This window comes from Mesoplodon bidens (genome assembly GCF_964165515.1).
Source record: "Mesoplodon bidens genome assembly, chromosome: 6".
NCBI classification, from domain to species: Eukaryota; Metazoa; Chordata; class Mammalia; order Artiodactyla; family Ziphiidae; genus Mesoplodon; species Mesoplodon bidens.
Window position 1 is genome coordinate 61,949,888 of NC_138162.1, and position 21,959 is coordinate 61,971,846.

General features: G+C 36.8%; 1 protein-coding gene across 8 annotated transcripts in view; it reads right to left on the minus strand.

The window, feature by feature from the left end:
- The window catches only part of CNTLN (centlein), a 356,448-nt gene that overhangs the window by 248,043 nt on the left and 86,446 nt on the right, over positions 1-21,959 (minus strand). For all 8 annotated transcript variants that reach the window (XM_081237458.1, XM_081237459.1, XM_081237457.1 and 5 more), the window contains exons 3-4: positions 18,820-18,904; positions 281-415 (exon numbers count right to left, since the gene is read on the minus strand). In XM_081237458.1, the coding sequence (XP_081093584.1) occupies positions 281-415; positions 18,820-18,904 (220 nt within the window). The remainder of the gene's footprint in view (positions 1-280; positions 416-18,819; positions 18,905-21,959) is intronic.

The window sequence follows — 21,959 nt, forward strand, 5'->3', positions numbered from 1 at the left end:
CAGTCCCATCAGAATCTAATTACAAGAAGCCACATATTCACACTCCTACTTTCTTAGCTCCATTTCCATCATTAACTATTTATCTGAAAGTTATAAAGCTTAGAGTCTTAGCTTTAAAGCATCTTTCTCAGAATTTCTGCATGTGATAAAACTGTATGGTACAGCAGGGCCTAAGGCAATTTTTCCTCCAAGCTTGTCACTTTCTGTGCCACAAAGGCTGACAAAGCTTTAAGTAGGACTTCAAAGAAAGTACTGTAAAACTATGTACAAGTCAACACACCTTAACTTCTTGACTTTTATCTTTAAATTTCTTCTGCAAGTCACTGAATTCTTTCCTTAAGAAAGCATTTTCTTCATCTACTGCAATGTTCCGTTTTACAAGGTCATTTATTTCCTGTTTTAGTCCTGATTCTCTCTATGGAAAAAAGCAAAATTACTGATGAGCTGGTATTTCTAAGAAAAAATAATTTTATGTAAAAAGTTTTAGATTTTGACTGATAATATTAGAATTAACTACCTTTCAAAATAACATCCATTATCATAATACTCATTTCCTATGACATGCCCAGAGATTTTCAAGTAAAATGTGCAAATATGGTACTGACTTACTAGTTTAAGATGAAGAACTCATAAAAACTGGATACCAAATATTAAGCCACATACAGAAAGAAAACTTTTTGGATTTCTGTGTGTAATAGGGAAAAAATGAAAATTTACAAAACATTCTAATTAAAGAAAATGCTTATGTAGCTAAAATAAGAATTATCCTCTATTTTACTATCATTTGGAAGAAAACATTTTTTAGAGAAACGAATACAGTTTTGTGAAAGCATAAGCAATTTTAAAGAATGAAAAATGGAAAGTCTGCCTTGATACAAAAAGTATCTTGCTCTGTAGAAAGAATATTCAGAATATTAAAACTGCCATAATTTTTAACTGAATATTCTTCTCACCTACCAGAGTAAATGATATCTAATTGGAGGATGTAGCCATGACTCAATTCTTAGTTTCCCTCTTCTCAAATCTTTACAGCTTTTCCCTCAGAAAATTTATCCACTCTCTTGGCTTCTGATCTCATCTCTGTCTGAAAAACTACCCAATCCATAATCCAGCCCTGACACTTTCCCAATCACCAATCCCACATTTCCAGTTTTCTCTAAAATACCTCCATCTGAATTATCTGCTGCCACCTTGAACCAACATGCTAAAGCAGACATCCATGTCCTGATATTAACTCTTTACTAAACTTACTCAACTTTTGTCAACCCACTCATTTTTTCAACCAATATTTGAAACTAGTATCTCTTAAATTTTTTTGCAGTGTTTAATTTACAATTTCTATTTTATTTAAACATTATTAAATTCATACTTGATATATGCTTTGTTATATTTTACCTTTATTATATATAGTAAGAACTACATTATTTTTTAAATTTTTATTGGAGTATAGTTGATTTATAACGTTGTGTAAGTTTCTGCTGCACAGTAAAGTGAATCAGTTATACACATACATATATATCCACTCTTTTTTGTACTCTTTTTCCATATATGCCATTATAGAGTATTAAGTACAGCTCCCTGTGCTATACAGTAGATCCTTATCAGTTATCTATTTTATATATAGTAGTGTATATATGAAACTTTTATTTCATCTCTGTGTATACTGGGTCATGAAGTAAAATATACTTTTTTCATTGTGGGGATCACATTAATAAAACATTGCTCTTGATTATTTATATTAAGAGGTGGCATTACTAGTTCATAGGCTATATGTACTTCAAGAGTTCTCATAGCTCCACATGTGCACCAACATGACGTTCAAGCTTGGTAAGTTTTTACAAATGAGCTATAAATGGTACCTCATATTAGTTTTAATTTTTATTTCCTATTTTAATTATTAGGGCATATCAAAATGTGTTTGACATCAATCAAACAGCATAAAAACAGATGCATAAACATGGCCCATCCACAATTCATAGCCTATTTTTCTTTTCTCATCTAAGTCTCAGCCTTCTTCAAGATTCAATTTCTACCTCCTCAATGAAGCCTTCCCCAGCTATCACAGTAATTTCTGCTATTTCTAAATTTCTGTATTGCCTACATTATTCATTTGACACATAACAAATTACCTAGTCTTACTGATTATCTATGTACTCATACTATCTCCCAAACTAGATTATAGTGTTTATGAATGAGACTGACACTGAATGATAAATTCAATCATATGAACACTAAGAGTGAAATACCTACAGGCCTATCCTTTCAAAGAAGAACTGACAAAAAATTGAGCATTCTCATCTATTCTGGAGACTATCAGGAAGGTGCGACACTAGATCAAATGATTTAAGGTTCAGAAGGGTTTGCCCAATAATGTGAACTAAACTTAACTTGACAATATAAATGACACCAATAGCAAGCTCTTTCATGAAAATTATTTAATATATTAAAATGTTGGCAGTTGAGTGAATTTAGTAATCCACAGGACAAATATAGACTTAATTTTTAAATAAAAACACAAAATACAGTGGGAACTTAGTTAACCAAAACTATCAAATTTTGATAATTAGTTTAATAACTGGTATTATATATTATAATCATTAAAGTAATAAGTTAGACAAAGATGTACTCCCAGTGGAAGAGGACTGATAAACTCTCAAACATCTGTTAAATTTTGTACAACTCAAAATATTTTCCTGATAAAATATACCCTCAATGATCTAGTTTCTATAATGAAAGCATAGGTATATATAGTTACAATTCATATATTTTGTTTTCTTTAGTATAGTTGACTTATAATAAATTATATAAGTTTCAGGTATATAACATGATTCACAATTTTCAAAGGTTATACTCCATTTATAGTTATTATTCAAAATGGCTATATTCCCTGTGCTGTACAATATATCCTTTTAGCTTATTTACATTATACATAGTAGTTTGTACCTCTTAATCCCCTACACCTATCTTGTCCATTCCCCCTTTCCTCTCCCCACTGGTAACCACTAGTTTGTTCTCTCTATGTGAGTCTGTTTCTTTTTTGTTATATTCACTAGTTTGTTTTATTGTTCAGATTCCATATATAAGTGATATCATATATTATTTGTCTTTCTCTGACTTACTTCACTAAGCATAATACCCTCTAAGTCCTAAATTTAGCTTCATGAAACCTTTTCAAACAAACTTTTCTGGATACAGTAGAGTACATTCTTAATGGTCTGCCTTGAGTTAATATTAAAATAGCAAATAGAACTCAGAGGAACCATAAAGCATAAAGAGTGACAAGAGAAAGTATGTCTGAAACAAATAATTTATTATGGATAAGCCATGAAATGAATAATTCAAATCATGGTCAAAAGAAGTCTATAGAGTAAGAAGAGAATGATCGTGAATATGAAGCATTTTTGAAAAAAAGTGGGGAGTGGCAGCAGTGGCACAGAAGACCTAAAACTGTAGGAGGCAATACTTGAGCATAGTTAGTATATTATTTATATGACCTACTTTCAAATGCACATAAAAATTTTAATAAAAAAATAGAGAAGTAATGAAACCACAACTAAAACAATGGTAAATGGAGAAAGGGGAAGGGGTGAGAGAATTAAATGTAAATGAGAAACAAAACTTATCTATGAGCTTCCTAGAGGTAAGGAAAAAGAGAAATATAATGTTTAAAAAAATCATCTAATTGAATACAATACACTCGGTTATTAGCAGAGTCATGTTATCTAATATAATACTTGAAGGAGAAATTTATTACAAGATTTACTTTATAACTAATAGCAACAAAGGTAAAGTGTAGTCTTAACAAAAGAAGATATATGGCAATTTTTACACTATTATCAATAAAATATGCTATATTATTAGATTGTTCTATGGAAGTTTTCCTGCAACTACCTAAAAAATAGTGTGTGTGTGACTTTCTAGTAGTTTGACTAGAAACATAGTTAAGATTTAAATAAACTAAAGGAATCATCATTCTTAACTGTTACTCCATTCCACAGACTACAAATTTGGAAAAGTAGTGGCTATTGAACATTACTCAGTAGAAAAACAAAAACATAATGGAGGGACTTCTGGCTTCCAATCCAGGATGTAGGAACTTGGAAGTTGTCTCTCCTTTTCACACAACATGAAAAAAGCTGAGCAAACTGAAAATCAACACCTCTTCCTAGAGTCATCAGAGAACTGAGGTCATAGGGCAAATTGCTGTTCCCAAAACTAGAGAGACAGGCAGATACAGAGAATGACAATTTAGCAGAGCAAAAACCCAGAAGAAAGGAAACTCCATGGAAACCAGTAACAGGGTAGGAAAATCAAATTTGCAAGTAACAAATTATTGGAGGATCAGTGTGGACATGTTTGAGAGTTAAAACATCTAGGAGGGCCCAGTCTAGAGGAGTTCCCATAATTTCGTGAATTCTACACACAGGAGCACGATCAGATTGTCACCGATTGTCACCGTGAAGATCAGAGAAAGTCCCTTCCTGCTTTCTGTGGGGGGAGAGGGAACACAGACATTTAAAAATATGCCCTAGTGGGGAGGAGTCAAGATGGCAGAATAGGAGGACGTGGAATTCGTTGCTCCTCGCAAGTACATCAAGAATACATCTACAAATAGAACAATTCTCATAGAGCACCTGCTGAACATTAGCAGAAGACTTCGAAACCTAAAAGGACAAGAAAAATCCCCTCACAACTGGGTAAGATGAAAGAAAGAAAAAAAAAAAGAGGAATCAAAAATGGGACTAGCAACCCTGGCGGGAAGCTGAAGGTGAGGAGAGGTCCCCGCAACTCAAAAATTCTAACTCCCTCATGGTAGGTAAACCAGCTGGGAAAGAAAAGGACCTTCGGGGTAAACAAAGGAGAACGCAGCCATTGGTCAGTGGAAGGCAGGACAAAGTAAGAACTGCACACATGGTCTACACCACAGCTCTGTGCATTCCAGCCTGAGTCATGAGTCACCTATTGCAAACAAGGTCTGGGTGCTGGAAAATGGGGTTTGGAGTAAGGAGCCAGGGAGGGGACAGCTGTTGGCTACCAAAAGACAGCCTGAAGGGACAGGAGTAAGGAGCTCTACAACCACGAAAGTTTGTGGGAAAAGTTCCAGACACCATAGAAGCAAGGCGCCACTCGTGAGTGGTATGCAAGGGGTGGGGCCACCATTACAACCCCTTTGCAGCCAGCTTCTGCCTCCCCGGGGCACAGCAGAGGGGACAGGAGTGAGGGAAGCACAGCCAGGAATGCCCCTAGAGGAAGCGTGGTCTGCCTGGAAGGTGAAGTGCCATTGTTGAGTGGCACATGGGGGGCAGGGCAGGGCAGCCACCACCCTCCCACGCCAGCTCCTGCTTCCACGGGTACTGGGAGGGGGACTCCCACCAGAGCCAGTGCACCACAGTCAGTTGCAACTGCCTGCTGGTCCTGGCCACCGCAGGTAACTCACACACACCCCAACTGTGGCCACCCCCCCCAACTGTAGCTGCCGTACCCCTCCCTGGCCTGAGTAAGTGTGACCCAATCGGCTGCTGCTTCCGCTCTCTCTTGCCTGGGCAAGGAAGGAAGGTGGCGCACACGCAGAGAAGGGATCAAAACCAAAGCTGAGCCCCAGGGGCAGTGCAACTAAGGAAGAGGAACAGAAATCTTTCCATGCAGCTGCAGAAGCTGTGGATTTAATCCCCGAGATCGGGTTGGTAAATCTTGCATCTGTGAGATACCTGAATAGACGAGTGTTCCAACAATTGAGTTCAGTATAGCCTTCGCAGCAGTGGACTTTGGGGGCAAGTACACCTGAGAGTCAGGCCAGGTCAGACTCTGAGCTGCCCCACAGTGCCCAGAGCAGGTGCAGAGACCTATGCAGAGGTATTGGAAGGCCTCCTTGGGAGGTGGGGATTGGTTATGGCTCACTGTGGAAGCAAGGACACTGAGAGAGGATGCCCCAGGAAAATATATTTATTACTGTTATGTTTTTATTGTTTGTTTCATTTTGTTCAGTTGTTGGTGTTGCTGCTTTTTTTTTATCTTTTATACTTATTTTTTTAATATATATATTTTTTCTATTTTTATTTTACTTTTTGGTTGTTTTGGGGTTTTTCTCTGGTTTTGGTTCTTTGATTTTTATTTTATTTTTAATGCTTTCATGTGTATATTTTATGTTTTCTTCACTTTTTTGCTTGCTTCCTTTCTGTTTCATTTTTCATTCTTTGTTATTACTTTAGTCCATATTTATTTCTCTCATTTTTGAATTCTTTAGTTTGTTTGCTCTCTTATTTTTTTTCTGTGTGTGTGTTGTGTGGTTGTTGCTGCTGTTCGTTTGCTTTTGTTTTTGCTATTTGTCTTAGGTTTTATTTCTCTGTTAGTTTTCTTTACTTTTCGGTTTTTTTATTTCCTTTTTTTCTTATTTCTCTGGTCACACTGTGCAGCTTCCGAGGTCTTGGTTCCCCAGCCAGGGGTCAGGCCTGGGCCTCCGTGGTGTGAGCACAGAGTCCAGCAGGCTGGACCACCAGAGAATTCCCAGGCCCAGGGAATATTAATTGGAGTACGCTCTGCTGGAGGTATCCATATCAACACCAAGACCTGGCTCCACCCAACTGCCTGCAGGCTCCAGTGCTGGACACCTCACACCAAACAACCAGCAAGACATGAACACAGCCCCACCCGTCCACAGACAGGTTGCTTAAATAAAGTCATACTAAGCTCACAGACTCCCCAAAACACACGACCTGATGCAGCCCTGCCATTAGAGGGAAAACACTCAGATCCACCCACCAGAGCATAAGCACCAGTCCCTTCCACCAGGAAACGTACACAAACCCCTGGACCAACATCACTCACCAGAGGGCAGACCACAGAAGCAAGAGGAACCACAACCCTGCAGCCCACAGAAAGGAGACCATAAACAAGGCAGGTTAGACAAAATGAGATGACAGAGAAATATGTTGCAGATGAAGGAGCAAGGTAAAATCCCACAAGACCAAATAGATGAAGAGGCAATAGGTAATCTACCTGAGAAACAATTCAGAGTAATGATAGTAAAGATGATCCAAGATCTCAGAAACACAATGGAGGCATGGATCGAGAAGATAAAAGAAATATTTAACAAGGACCTAGAAGAACCAAAGAACAAACAATCAGTAATGAACAGCACAATAACTGAAATGAAAAATACCCTAGAAGGAATCAATAGCAGAATAACTGAGGTAGAAGAACAGATAAGTGACCTGTAAGACAGAATGGTGGAAATAACTGATGCAGAGCAGAATAAAGAAAAAAGAATGAAAAGAAATGAGGACAGTCTCAGAGACCTCTGGGACACTAACTGCACCAACATTCAAATTATAGGGGTCCCAGAAGAGGAAGAGGAAGGGAAAGGGCCTAAGAAAATATCTGAACAGATTATACTCAAGAACTTCTGTGACATGGGAAAGGAAATAGCCACCCAAGTCCAGGAAGCGCAGGGAGTCCCATACAGGATAAACCCAAGGAGAAACATGCCAAGACATGTTATCAAGCTAAAAAAAATTAAATACGAAGAAAAAAATATTAAAAGCAGCAAGGGAAAAGCAACAAATAAACTACAAGGGAATCCCCATAAGGTTATCAGCTCATTTTTCAGCAGAAACGCTGCAGGCCAAAAGGGAGTGGCAGGACATATTTAAAGTGATGAAAGGGAAAAACCTACAACCAAGACTACGCTACCCAGCATGGATCTGATCCAGATTCAACGGAGAAATCAAAAGCTTTACAGACAAGCAAAAGCTAAGAGAATTCAGCACCACCAAACCAGCTCTACAACAAATGCTAAAGGAACTCTCTAGGCAGGAAACACAAGAGAAGAAAAAGACCTACAAAAACAAACACAAAACAATTAAGAAAATGGTAATAGGAACATACATATCGATAATTACCTCAAATGTACATACATATTGATAATTACCTTGAATGTAAATGGACTAAATGCTCCAACCAAAAGACACAGACTGGTTGAATGGATACAATAACAAGACCCGTGTATATGCTGTCTACGAGGGACCCACTTCAGACCTAGGGACACATACAGACTGAAAGTAAGGAGATGGAAAAAGATATTCCATGTAAATGGGAATCAAAAGAAAGCTGGAGTAGCAATACTCATATCAGACAAGATAGACTTTATTTTATTTATTTATTTTTTTGGCTGCGCCGGGTGTTACTTGCAGCAGGCAAGGTCTTCATTGCAGCATACAGTATATTTAGTTGCAGCACACGCACTCTTCATTGCAGCATGCGGGCTTCTCTCTAGTTGTGGCACGCAGACTTCTCTCTAGCTGTGGTACATGGGCTCCAGGGCACGTGGGTTCTGTAGTTGTGGCATGCGGGCTCCAGAGCGCATGGGCTCTGTAGTTTGTGCCACGCATGCTCTCCAGTTGAGGCGTCCAAGCTCAATAGTTAAAGCACGTGGGCTTAGTTGCCCCACGGCATGTGGGATCTTAGTTCCCCAACCAGGGATTAAACCGGCATCCCCTGCATTGGAAGGTGGATTCTTTACCACTGGACCACCAAGGAAGCCCGAAAATAGACTTTAAAATAAAGACTATTACAAGAGAAAAGGAAGGACACTACACAGTGATCAAGGGATCAATCCAAGAATAAGATATAAGAATTGTAAATATTTATGCACCCAACTTAGGAGTACCTCGATACATAAGGCAAATGCTTACAGCCATAAAAGGGGAATTTGACAGTAACATAATAATAGTGGGGGACGTTAACACTCCACTTACACCAATGGATAGATCAGAGAGACAGAAAATTAATAAGGAAACACAAGCCTTAAATGACACATTAGACCAGATAGACTTAACTGACATTCACAGTACATCCCATCTGAAAGCAGCAGAATACACTTTCTTCTCAAGTGCACACAAAACATTCTCCAGGAGAGATCACATCCTGGGTCATAAATCAAGTCTCAGTAAATTTAAGAAAATTGAAATCGTATCAAGCATCTTTTCCAACAACAACGCTATGAGATCAGAAATCAATTACAGGGGAAAAAATGTAAAAACCGTAAACACATGGAGGCTAAACAATATGCAACTAAATAACCAAGAGATCACTGAATAAATCAAAGAGGAAATCATAAAATAACAAGAAACAAATGACAACAAAAACATGACAACCCAACACTTAAGGGATGGAGCAAAAGCAGTTCTAGGATGGAAGTTTATAGCAATACAATCTTACCTCAAGAAACAAGAAAAATCTCAAATAAACAACCTAACCTTCATCTAGAGCAACTAGAGAAAAAAGAACAAACAAAACACAAAGTTAGTAGAAGGAAAGAAATCATAAAGACCATAGCAGAAATAAATGAAATAGAAAGGAAGAAAACAATAGCAAAGATCAATAAAACTAAAAGTTGGTTCTCTGAGAAAGTAAACAAAGTTGATAAACCTTTAGCTAGATTCAACAAGAAAAAAAGGGAGAGGACTCAAATCAATAAAATTAGAAATGAAAAAGGAGAAGTGACAGCTGACACCACAGAAATACAAAGGATCATAAGAGACTACTACAAGCAACTATATGCCAATAGAATGGACAACATGGAAAAAATGGACAAATTCTTAGAAAAGTACAACCTCCCAAGACTGAGCCAGGAAGAAATAGAAAACATAAACAGACAAATCAAAAGTAATGAAATTGAAACTGTGATTTAAAATCTTCCAACCAACAGAACTCCAGAACCAGAAGCCTTCACAGGCAAATTCTATCAAACATTTAGGGAAGAGCTAACACCTATTCTTCCCAAACCCTTCTGAAAATTGCAGAGGGTAGAACACTCCCAGACTCATTCTACAAGGCCATCATCACCCTGATAGCAAAACCAGACAAAGATATCACAAAAAAGATAACTATAGGCCAATATTGCTGATGAACACAGACACAAAAATCCTCAACAAAATACTAGCAAAATGAATCCAACAACACATAAAAAGGATCATACACCATGATCAAGTGGGGTTTATCCCAGGGATACAAGGATTCTTCAATATACGCAAATCAATGTGATACGCCATATTAACAAACTGAAGAACAAAAACTATATGACCATCTCAATAGATGCAGAAAAGGCCTCTGACAAAATTCAACACCCATTTATGATAAAAAAAAAACTCTCCAGAAAGTGGGCATAGAGGGAACCTACCTCAGCATAATAAAGGTCATATATGACAAACCCACACCTAACATTATTCTCAATGGTGAAAAACTGAAAACATTTCCTCTAAGATCAGGAACAAGACAAGGGTGTCCGCTCTCACCATTATTTATTCAACATAGTTTTGGAAGTCTCAGCCATGGCAATCAGAGAAGAAAAAGAAATAAAAGAAATTCAAATTGGAAAAGAAGAAGTAAAACTGTCACCATTTACAGATGATATGATACTATATATAGAAAATCCTAAAGATGCCACAAGAAAACTACTAGAGCTAATAAGTGAATTTAGTAAAGTCACAGGATACAAAATACACAGAAATCTTTTGCATTCCTATACACTAACAACAAAAGATCAGAAAGAGAAATTAAGGAAACAATACCATTTACCATTGCAATAAAAAGAATAAAATACCTAGGAATAAACCTACCTAAGGAGGCAAAAGAACTATATTCAGAAAACTATAAGATACTGATGAAAGAAATCAAAGATGACACAAACAGATGGAGAAATATATCATATTCTTGGATTGGAAGAATCAATATTGTGAAAATGACTATACTACCCAAAGCAATCTACATATTCAATGCAATCCTTATCAAACTACCAATGGCTTTTTTCACAGAAAAAGAACAAAAAATTTTACAATTTTTATGGAAACACAAAGACCCCGAAGAGCCAAATCAATCTTGAGAAAGAAAAACGGAGCTGGAGGAATCAGGTTCCCTGACTTCAGACTATACTACAAAGCTACAGTAATCAAGACAGCATGGTACTGGCACAAAAACAGAAAGATAGATCAATGGAACAGGATAGAAAGCCCAGAGATAAACCCACGCACCTATAGTCAACTAATCTATGACAAAGGAGGCAAGGATATACAATGGAGAAAAGACAGCCTCTTCAATAAGTGGTGCTGAGAAAACTGGACAGCTACACGTAAAAGAATGAAATTAGAACACTTCCTAACACCCTACAAAAAAAAAAAAACTCAAAATGGATTAAAGACCTAAATATAAGACTGGCCACTATAAAACTCTCAGAGGAAAACAAAGGCAGAACACTCTGTGACATAAATCATAGCAAGATCTTTTTTGACCCACCTCCTAGAGTAATGGAAATAAAAACAAAAATAAACAAATGGGACTTAATAAAACTTAAAAGCTTTGCACAGCAAAGGAAAGCATAAACAAGATGAAAAGACAACCCTCAGAATGGGAGAAAATATTTGCAAAGGAAGCAACTGACAAAGGATTAATCTCCAAACTATATATGCAGTTCATGGAGCTCAATATCAAAAAAGAAAAAACACAATCAAAAAAATGGGTCGAAGACCTAAATAGACATTCCTCCAAAGAAGACAGACAGATGGCCAACAGACACATGAAAAGATGCTCAACATCACTAATTATTAGAGAAGTGCATATCAAAACTACAATGAGGTATCACCTCACACCAGTCAGAATGGCCATCATCAAAATATCTATAAACAGTAAATGCTGGAGAGGGTGTGGAGAAAAGGGAACCTTCATGCACTCTTAGTAGGAATGTAAACTGATACAGCCACTATGGAGAACAGTATGGAGGTTCCTTAAAAAAGTAAAACTAGATCTACCATATGACCCAGCAATCCCGCTACTGGGCATATACCCTGAGAAAACCATAATTCAAAAAGACACATGCACCCCAATGTTCATTACAGCACTATTTACAAAAGCCAGGACATGGAAGCAACCTAAATGTCTATCAACAGAGGAGTGGATAAAGAAGATGTGGTACGTATATATACAATGGAATATTACTCAGCCATAAAAAGGAACAAAACTGGGTCATTTGCAGAGACATGGTTGGACCTAGAGAGCGTCATATAGAGTGAAGTAAGTCATTAAGAGAAAAACAAATATCGTACAGTAAGACATACATGTGGAATCTAGAAAAATGTCACAGATTATCTTATCTGCAAAGTAGAAAGAGAGACAGAGACATAGAGAACAAATGTATGGATACCAAGGGGGAAAGGGTGGGGGTGGGAGCAATTGGGAGATTTGGATTGACATATATACACAATTGATACTATGTGTAGAATAGATAACTAATGAGAACATACTGTATTGTACAGGGAACTCTACTTTATACACTGTGGTAACCTAAATGGGAAGGAAATCCAAAAAAGAGGGGATATATGTATAAGTACAGCTGATTTATTTTGCTGTACAGTAGAAACTAACACAACATTGTAAAGCAACTATACTCCAATAAAAACTAATTTAAAAATAAAATAAAATAAAATTTCCCCTAAGTATATATTTCTTAACAAGGCCCTTCCTCAAGAGAAATTATTTTACCCGAGCCTGCTGGGATTTTACCAGAGACTAACCAACCCCCAGGATGTAAAAACCCAACTCCAAAACCCTCTAGCCTTCCAATCTTTCCTAAGGGAGAAAAAACTGAGAAGCACTTGTGAAGGCCAGAGCCTAGGGGCACAAGCTCACTACAAGACTGAGACCTAAACATAAGACTATGGAATACTTCCCCTCCCCAGACACCTCACAATAGGTTTCATCAATAGGGCTTCTGTATAATAAAAAGGTAATACAACTGAAAGAACTTTGTGTTTTGGATGATATTTAAGAAGTCTCTCAAGAAACCCAAATAAAAAGGACACCAAAGCAAATGTTAGCCTTTGCTAAACAAACAGTAAACACAGCCTAACCCCTAGCAGATAAACATAAAACCTCACACTAAAGGCCTATTTCTCTCAGTACATTTTACCCATTTGGTTAATTTTATGTGTCAACTTGGTTAAACTACTCTACCCATGATAACCAGTTTTTTTTGTTGTTTGTTTGTTTGTTTTTTGCGGTACGCAGGCCTCTCACTGTTGTGGCCTCTCCTGTTGCGGAGCACAGGCTCCAGACGCGCAGGCTCAGCGGCCATGGCTCACGGGCCTAGCTCCTCCACGGCATGTGGGCTCTTCCCGGACCGGGGCACGAACTCATGTCCCCTGCATCGGCAGGTGGACTCTCAACCACTGCGCCACCAGGGAAGCCCCAATAACCAGTTTTTAATCAAACACCAGTCTAGATGTTGCTGTGAAAGTGTTTTGTTGATGTGATTAACATTTAAATCAGTAGACTTTGAGGAAAGCAGATAACGCCTCCATAATGTGAATGGGTCTCATACAACAAATTTAAGACCTTAAAAAAAAGAACTAATCCTCTGAGGGGGAAGGAATTCTGCCTCCAGAATGCTTTTGGATTCAGCTGCAATATCAACTCTTCCCTGGGTCTCCAGTTTGTTATGAAGAATTTAGATTTGCCAGCTCACAACTATCAATACATGAAACAATGCCTTAAAATCAGCTTCTCAATCTCTCTCTGTCTCTGTCTCTCTATCATATCTTTATCTATCTATCTATCTCTACACACACACACACACACACACACACACACACACACAATTAGTTCTGTTTCTCTGGAGAATCCTATTACAGACTTTGTTCCTGTTTAGGACTTCAGTCTTAAAATTGCAAGGACTTGGATTCTGCCAACGACCTGAATAAGCTTGGAAGGAAATTCTTCCCAAATTAAGCCTCCAGATGAAAACATAACCCAATTGAAGCCTCAATTACAATCGAGATAATTAGCAGAGGACCCACCTAAACTTGCCCAGACTCCTGACCCACAGCAATTTAATAAATGTGTACATTCCTTTAAGGCTTTAATTTGTTATACAGCAGGAGAAAAACTAATGTACCACAAGATATTTTCCTATAGAATTTATAATAGAAAATAATAGAGAAAATGGTTATGAAACATAAACACTGGAAATCTTGACAGTATAAAAAAATACAACCAACAATGCTAAGAACAGGAAATTAAGTCCTCCAATTACTCTCTTTAAGTTCACTTTAAAATGCAGGAGAAAGGATGAATAAGTAAAAATTTGCTAATTTTCTCTTTTTTTTTTTACAGTATGCAGTTGAGAGATACTGTCTGTATTTTTTAGAATATGTTAGCATCAAGATGTATACTGTTCAAAGACAAATATCACATGATATCACTTATATGTGGAATCCAAAAGAATGACACAAATGAACTTACTTACAACACAGAAACAGACTCACAGACATAGAAAGCAAACATTGTTACCAAAGGGAAAAGGGAGGGCTGGATAAATTAGGAGTTTGGGATTAACAGCTACACACCACTATATATAAAGAAGATAAACAACAAAGACCTGCTGTATAGCACAGGGAACTATATTCAATATCTTATAATAACCTATAGTGGAAAATAATCTGAAAAAGAATATATATACATATATGTATACACACATAAATATAACTGAATGACTTTGCTATATACCTGAAGCTAACATAAGATTGTAAATCAACTATACTTCAATTTTAAAAAGTGTAGTGTTAAATATTATATATAAAATAATAAACTTAATCACTAGAAGAACTGATACAGACCCTAAACCTTCCAAATAATCAACGTAAGAGTGCATGCACATATACACACACACACAAATGAAGAGAAGACAGATATGTGGCAAATTCTAAAAAGACAAAGAAAATACTAAAGCAGAAAGCATAAGGTCAATCAGAGAACAAAGATCAAATAAGTATATCACATCTTACGCAGATGGAATAAACTTATCTTTAAAAAGGTAAAGACGTAAATATTGAGTCAAGACACAAAGTTCAACCAAAGAGTATATACAAGAGATTCATCTAAATATGCAATGTTAAAGGATGAACAAATATATAACAAATTTAACTGAAAGAATGCTGGAGGAAAGATAATAGTTTAAGAAGAAAATTAAGATATAATCTGAATGACTAAAGATGAAAAAATTAGAATATATTAAATCTTGTTATCTTCTTGATCTCATGGTCTCCACCTTCAACTAGAATTCTGTTAACTCAATTAAGTCTTCTTGTATTGTGTATTTTAATTTCCTTCTCCACTACTTTCAAATATTTTGCCTAACATTTTTTGAATGTAAAAATTTTTTTCTCTGCACTGTTAAATTTCCTCATTTGTTTCCACTACTTTCTAAGAATTCAGTGATCTCTTAAAATGTCATATACCATTCCACTTGTGTTGCTTTCTAAAAATCACTAAAAACTTCGTGATTGTTGAATTTAATATTTTTTCACAAACCCCATGAATTTTGTAACATTTTACATTAACCACCTTTTGTTTCTTGAAACTCTCCTCTCTCAATTCATGACATAGGATATTATACTTCTCTCTTTCTACTTCTCTGAACAGTCTTTTCATCTCTTTAACTGAAACTTGTTCTTCCTCTCACCCATTAATAATATCAGCAAATATCTAGTTCTTAGAATTCTGTTTAAAGTCTTCCCTCTAACTATAACATTAGATATCTATATATCAAGGAGAAAACTCCTTCCCGAGGATTGGATCCATGCTTTCAATGGTTTGCTTAAAAATCTCTAAATGGAATTCCCACCAATAACTAAAACACAAATTGTCTAAAAGAAGCTCAGAAGTCATCCTCACAGTAAGTTGTACCTCTTTATAATAACCCTCTTTCTGACAACGCCACTACTCTCCTGGATTCTCCAGGCTGAAAACCAGGAGTCACTTTCAAATTACTGTCAGTTCCTTATGGTTCTAATTTATATATGTTTAATTCTTGCAAAACTAATAGTTCAGGTTCATGTTATTACTCTTATACTATGAAATAATCTTCTTACAGATCATTCTACTTTCTGCTTTTCTTTTTCTAATTGTATACTGGATTATCAGTTTTATTTTCAGAGATTACAGATTAATTAACTTAAGTGAATGAAAAGCTTAGATAGATTCCTTTGGCCTGTAAGTCCAACTACTTCATTCAAACAATCAAGGCCTTTCCTTAATACAGGTCCAATACAACATTTGTCTTATCTCAGCCTACACTGCTACATATTATCTATGAAACAAACTATAAATTTCAGTATCACCCAAACATACTCTACACTCCTAGCTTCAAGAATTTTGCCTGATGTTCACCATGGGAAAATCCTCCTATAATCTCTACCTATTAAAACCATTTGGGGCTTCCCTGGTGGCTCAGTGGCTAAGAATCCACCTGCTAATGCAGGGGACACAGGTTCGAGCCCTGGTCTGGGAAGATCCCACATGCCACAGAGCAACTGGGCCCGTGAGCCACAACTACTGAGCCTGCGGGTCTGGAGCCTGTGCTCCGCAACAAGAGACACTGCAATAGTGAGAGGCCCGCACACCGCAATGAAGACTGGCCCCCGCTCGCCGCAACTAGAGAAAGCCCTCCCACAGAAATGAAGACCCCGGGCTTCCCTGGTGGCGCAGTGGTTGAGAGTCCGCCTGCCGATGCAGAGGACGCGGGTTCGTGCCCCAGTCCGGGGGGATCCTGCGTGCCGCGGGGCGGCTGGGCCCGTGAGCCATGGCCGCTGAGCCATGGCCGCTGAGCCTGTGTGTCCGCAGCCTGTGCTCTGCAGCGGGAGAGGCCGCAGCAGTGAGAGGCCCGTGTACCACACACACACAAAAAAAAAAGAAATGAAGACCCAACACAGCCAAAAATAAATAAATAAATTTATTTTTAAAAAAACCAAACATTTGAATACCTTAAGACCTCTCCACAGAATTTAATATTAGTAGAGGTACCTAATCTCTCCTTCCTTCGAATCTTTATAGCATTCTGCTTGTGATTCTCTCCTGGCACTTAAAATACATTGGTTTTATTCAATTTAAGTCACACATTTAAAAATATTCAAAGAGCATCTATTATAAATCAGGCAATATGGTAAATATTAGATGTTGGGTATACAAGGGTCCCCACCCTCACAGAACCTTAATCTAATGTAGCAGAATATGGTTACTTGCACCTCACTTTTATCCCCACCCTACTGCTCATAGAGACTTAGAAATCATTAAAGGCAAGAAATTTAACTCTGAATTTTCCACAGTACCATCACAAGATAATGTCTACATTTAATACAGCAATTTGTTGAATTAAACTGAAAATATACCCTGTAGAAAGTGACAATCATGTATACATGGTTTAGACTAAGAAATTAAAGGCCCTAGAAAACAAATTAGGTGCCTAAAAGACAAATAATTTCTCTCATGGGCATTTAATATTTTATGAGCTAAACGATTCTACTCAGAATGTAAATAGTGAAATAATATCTACCCAAGGAAAAGGAAGTAGAAAAAGAATTTAGCAAAGACAAAGGAAAAATATATTGTCATTTAAGAAAGTCAACATTTTTTTAAATGTTATGCTATTACTATCTAGACCTGGTAAACTGAGCATTCCCTAAAGCATTGCAAACTTAATGCCAAAGGATATCAAAAAGAGCACCAAAATCCATTCTCCCCCACAGAACAGACTTGTGACTGAGGAAGAGATTGCTCATCCTGGATCTACATTTTCCCAAATCCCCTGAATCTTGCGGTGGCCATAACTGGTTTTTCTCAATGAAATGCTGGTACAAATCATGTTTGCCACTTCCAAGTCTTAACATTGTATCTATTACACAGCTTACACTAGCCTAGTTAATATACAAGGCATATGGCAATATTTATCTATCTTAAAATTCATTTGGATATTGTTTGATATTCGAGTGGCAAATACAACTGTTTTTTCCCAAAATAAACTAAAAAGTTATTTTTAAAATTTTATCACTATAGCACCAATTATGACATTTTCATAAGGAAAATACAATGCTGGAAAAGGTATAAATTTCAAATTTATATGTCATATAGGAATCTATATTCAATTTTAGAACAAGTTTATATGGATGTAGAGAATGAACAAATTGTTTAATCTTTTATCTACATTAACTTCCATTTTTAGTCCTTTAATAAAACAACTTAATAACAATAACCAACCTTAGATGAAAGTTCTCATGATTGTTTAATTGGCTAGGAAGGAAAATAGAGTAAGAAGTCGGAAGAGCATAGGTGCCAGAAAGAACCTTCATTTAATCTAGAAAATACAGATAATTTAGCCTATAAAGAGCTACTGGGTATAAAATGAATTTAAATACTATATCATGATATAGGCCATTCCTAAATTTCTTTCACCTTTATTTTTAAGATGTTAATACCTTGAAGATTATTCCTGGAAGCAATGACCACATGGATTTTTGTAGCGATAATATACTGAGTATATAATTACATATAATTTAAAATATATAGTTATATGAAATTGTATAATTACAATTACAGAATTGCATAATTTGAAAATGCAAGTTTTCAAAAGATCAAATAGAATCATCCCAGTTGTTAAATCTTTTCTACAAATTAAACCGTTTTAAAATTTCTAAGTTTCAGAAGTGAATGATAATTGCTAAAAAAAAGCAGATTTCAACAAAAAGTGATTGATAGTTACTACTATAAAATTACAATATCATCTTAAGAGTTTTATTGTATAAATAACATAGTCTATTAATTCAGAAGACAAAGAATAACTGACTAAAGTACTATAGTAACTTGACTATAGTAATAGCTTGACATAATGACCCTGATATTATTTATGAACATTATTGTAAAAAAATTTTTAAATATTTGTAAAGACCTACTACCTGGAACAAATATTATAAATTTAGTATTTTCTGTTGTAACACCAACCTGTTCCAATTCTTGTATTTTAGCATCCTTGACTTGCAGAATTTCTAAAACTTTTCTGTCTTTTGCTTCAGATTTCTGTTTTTCTCTAGAAACAAAAAATATATATATTAAAATTTTATTAGTCATAATTGGTAGCCAATTCTTTAAATTTTCACATCCTGATAATGAGTTTCACATTAAAATATAGAAAATTAAATTATCGGAAGTTGACAGCTCTTTCAGAATTAATCAGAAGCCATATGGCAAGTGACAACAACTTACAACTGCTGACAACTAAGACAACTTCATACTAAAAAAAAGTTTAGTTTATATATTTAGATACATTACAAAACATATTAAAACAATTTAATCTTGATTACAACAGCCACTATATCATAAATTTAAAATAATTACTGAATATGTCAATATGCTCTTGTTAATGTAAATGCTTTATATATGCAATTATGTTAAGAATGAAATAGTTATCATTTTTTAAGTAAAAGCCTCAAAAGAGAGAAAACCAAAGACTTACTAATAACCAACATTAAATAAATGGGGGGGACTTCCCTAGCGGTCCAGTGGTTAAGACTCTGCACTTCCAATGCAGTGCACACAGGTTCAATCCCTGGTCAGGTAACTAACATCCCACATGCCATGGGGATGTGGCCAATAAATAAATAAATGGGGGAGAACTGTATTGGGTGCTCAGTTATATATTTTTTTAAACTTTAAAAATAGGTAAAATAAATAGGAATCTGTACCTAAATCACTCATGAATCACAAAGTATACAGGTAGGAAGAAAGAAAGAACCCTTACTTAAGAAAGAGTGAGATGAAGCAAAGGAGTTTAGAAAGCACAGGGGATATTAGAATTAAGAGACACCAATCATAAAAGCATACCACTGCTGATGACCAAGATGGCAGAGTAGGAAGACCCTGAACTCACCTCCCTTCCTGGACAACATGAAAATTACAACTACTTATGAAGCAACTATTTATGAGAGTAAACTGAAGACTAGCAGAAAAGATACTCCACAAGTAAAGACATGAAGAAACCACAATAAGATGGTTAGGAAGGGTGGAGACACAATATAGTCAGGATCCACACTCCAGGATTGGTGGCCCCCAACTGGGAGCATAATCACAATTTTAGAGGTCTTCTCCAAAGAGCAAGGGATCTGAGTGCCATGTCAAGCTCTCCAGCTCAGATATCCTACACCAAGAAGATGACACCACAGAACATCTGGCTTTGAAAACCAGTGGGGCTCATGTTCAGGAGAGCTGGAAGCTACAGGAAACAGAGATTCCACCTTTAAAAAGCATGCACAAAATCTCACATAGTCCAAGTTCCAGTGCAGAGGCAGCAGTATGAAAAGAGTCTGGATCAGATCCACTTGCTGGGCTTGGATAGCCTCCTGGAGAGGCAAGAGGCAACTGGGACCCCCTGGGGGACAGAGATGCTGGTGGCAGCCATTTTGGGGGACTTGTTCTACTGCAATAACACCAGCACTGGCAAGTACCATTTTGGAATCCTCCCTCTACCCTACCAGCACCGGGGGACTTGGCACCCACCTGTGGGCTAGCACCAGCTGTAAATCACCCAAGGCTGCACAGACAGCTATGCAAGGACCCAGCCCCAGGCTCCCCTGGGCATACAGCCAATGACACAGAAAACCTACCTTTCTCTCCAGCAGGCCTACGGCCACTGCATGAGGCACAGCCTCACAGCCAGTTGGGCCAGGGGCCAGCTCTGCCTAACAACATATCCACAGTAGTTGGCCCCACCACAACAGAAGGGTACATGCTGCCAACATAAGGAGAACCCCTAGAGCACATAGCTCTGGTGATGAGAGGGGAGTGTGTTACTGGACCCCATGGAGTGTCTCCTACATAAGGCTACTTCTCCAAATTGGGAAATGTAACTGACTGACCTAACATACAGAAATAAACATAGAGAATAGGGCAAAATGAGGAGACAGAGAAATATGTTCCAAACAAATAAATAACACGAAACCTCAGGAAAAAAAAGAACTAAACAAAGTGGAGATAAACAATCTACCTGAAAAAGAGTTCAGTAATGATCAAAAAGAGGTTCAATGGGGAGAAAACTGGATGAACACAGTGGAAATTCCAACAGGAGTTTAAAAATATAAAGAAAAACCAAACAAGAGCTGAAAAATACAATAACTGAAATAAAAGATACAGTAGAAGAAATCAACAGTAGATCAGATGATACAGAGTAAAGGATCAGCACCTGGAAGACAGAGTAGTAGAACTCTCCCAAGCAGAAAAGAAAAAAAGAATTTTTAAAAAGGAAAATAGTTTAAGAGACCTTTAGAACAACATCAAGCATACTGACGTTTGCGTATAGGGGTGGCAGAGGAGAAGAGAGAGATAAAGTAGCAGGGAACTTATTTGAAGAAATAATACCAGAAAAATTCCTTAACCTAGGGAATGAAACAGACATCCAAGGCCAGGAATCATAGAGACTCCCCAAAAAGATGAACCCAAAGAGGTCCACACCAAGACACATCATAATTAAAATGGCAAAAATTAAAATAAAAGACTCTTACAGGCAGCAAGAGAAAAGCAACCTGTTATGTACACGGGAACTAACATAGCCTATCAGCTGACTCTTCAGCAGAAACTCTGCAGGCCAGAAGAGAGTTACACGATATATTCAAAGTGATGAAAGGAAAAAGTCTACAACCAAGAATACTCTACCTGGCAAGGCTATCATTCAGATTTGAAGGAAAGATAGAGTTTTACAGACAAGCACAAGCTAAAAGAGTTCAGCACCACTCAAATGGCTTTTCAAGAAAAGTTAAAGGAACTTCCATAAGCAGAAAAAAAAGGCCACAACTAGAAATATGAAATTTATGAAAGAAAAATCTCACTGGTGAAGATAAACATACAGTAAAGGTAGTACATCAGTCACTGATAAAGCTAGTAGGAAGGTTAAAAGACATAAATAGTAAAATCGTCTATACCCATACTAAGTAATTATTATAATATGTAAAGGATACAAAATACAAAAAGAAGTAAAACATGACATCAAAAACATTAAATGTGGGGATGGGTGGAGTACAAATCTAGGGTTGTTAGACTGTATTGAATTTAAAGAGATCATCAACTTAAATTAATCACATATATATGGGTTG